The sequence below is a fragment of the Belonocnema kinseyi genome, chromosome 7, assembly GCF_010883055.1.
Source record: "Belonocnema kinseyi isolate 2016_QV_RU_SX_M_011 chromosome 7, B_treatae_v1, whole genome shotgun sequence".
NCBI classification, from domain to species: domain Eukaryota; kingdom Metazoa; phylum Arthropoda; class Insecta; order Hymenoptera; family Cynipidae; genus Belonocnema; species Belonocnema kinseyi.
The window spans coordinates 24,451,730-24,453,453 of NC_046663.1; the positions used below are offsets into that span (position 1 = coordinate 24,451,730).

General features: G+C 38.5%; 1 protein-coding gene across 1 annotated transcript; it reads left to right on the forward strand.

Moving 5' to 3' along the window:
- The first annotated feature begins 351 nt into the window (after positions 1-351).
- Positions 352-1,401, forward strand: LOC117175799 (protein GVQW3-like). The gene is made up of 2 exons (XM_033365546.1): positions 352-745; positions 1,133-1,401. Exons 1-2 carry the CDS (start codon positions 352-354, stop codon positions 1,399-1,401), a joined length of 663 nt encoding a protein of 220 aa, XP_033221437.1.
- Positions 1,402-1,724: the final 323 nt, after the last annotated feature.

Consider the following 1,724-nt stretch of genomic DNA (forward strand, 5'->3'; position numbering starts at 1 on the left):
CCTTACAAATGATTTGAAATTCCTAAATTTGAATTAAATATCGTTTATCAAGAAAATAAATGATATATTTTAAAACATTTTAGCAAAAAATATAAAATCCTAGGAAAAATGAAGGAATGAGGCTCGGAATCTTAAAACTCAAATCAGAATTTTTCAATCCCAATCAACTGATTTAAAAATAAGAATTTGAACGTTTTCTGTGCTTTTATGTACTAGGCAGTCTGATAAGTACCTGAAAATTCTAAGAGATGGCATTAGTATTCACTAATGTGAAACATTTTCGTCGAGCTTGATCCTTCAAATGACGCCTGTCAAAAATTCAGCCATACTAACCTCCGAGTTTTTTTTAATATGGAAAAATCTGAGTTTCGAATTTTGATCAAACACTACTATCTTCGCAAGAAAACGATATCCGAGACCAAGGCTAAGCTGGATAAGTATTACCCGGACTCTGCACCGTCGATTGGAACGATTCATAAGTGGTGTACCGAGTTTCGTTGTGGCCGTACGAGCACAGTTGATGCTGAACGATCTGGGCGCCCAAAAGAGGTCACTACATCAGAAAATGTCGAAAAAATCCATGATGTTATGTTGAATGATCCCAAAGTGAAATTGAGAGAGGTAGCTAATGCTGTAGGCATATCATTGGAATGTGTGGGCAATATCGTGCATTCAGTTTTAGGCATGAAGAAGCTCTGCGCGCGATGGGTGCCGCGTTTGCTCACAGTGGACCAAAAACGAAATCGTGTGACAACTTTCCAGCAGAATTTGGCATTATTTTCGCGTAAGCCGACCGAGTTTTTGCGCCGATTCATAACCATGGATGAAACCTGGATCCACTACTACACTCCTGAATCAATGAAATAGGCAAAACAGTGGGTTCCACCGGGCCAAAGTGCTCCGAAGCGTCCAAAAACGCAACAATTGGTCGAAAAGGTTATGGCCTCCGTATATTGGGATGCACATGGCATAATATTCGTGGACTATCTTGAAAAACGTAAAACCATAACCGGAGCATACTATTCATAATTATTGAACCGATTGAAAATCGAAATCGCCGAAAAACGTCCGCATTTGAAGAAGAAAAAACCGCTTTATTATCACGACAATGCGCCTGTTCATTCATGCTTAGTTGCACAAGCAGAATTACATGAAATCGGCTTCGAATTGATTCCTCAGCCACCGTATTCACCAGGCCTGGCCCCCAGCGACTATTACTTGTTCCCTAATCTAAAGAGATGGCTCACCGGTAAGCGTTTTTACTCAAATGAGGAGCTCATAGCTGAAACTGAGGCGTATTTTGGAGACCTTCCGATCGAGTACTTTTCGGACGGTATCAATAAGTTAGAAAATCGTTGGACTCGCTGTATCGACCTAAAAGGAGAGTATGTTGAAAAATAAAACCGACTTTGGCCAAAAAAACTTCTCCGTGTTTCATTTTTCAGGGATTTATCAGACTGTCTAGTATATTTGTTACGAACCAAGTATTCTGTTGACCTTAAGGAATTTCCATTTTAATAACCAGAAATATGTCTTGAATATAATGTTTAGGGAATTCTAGGTTCAAATTCAATATTTGAATGAACAGCAGATTACCGGTTACGTACTCCTTTTTATTTTTGGGATCGTTTTTCACTTTTTCGTATTGGATAATGTTGTACCTTATCAGGAAAAGGATTGAAAATTACTGGTAGAGATCACGGTTCATTTTAATATATAAACAC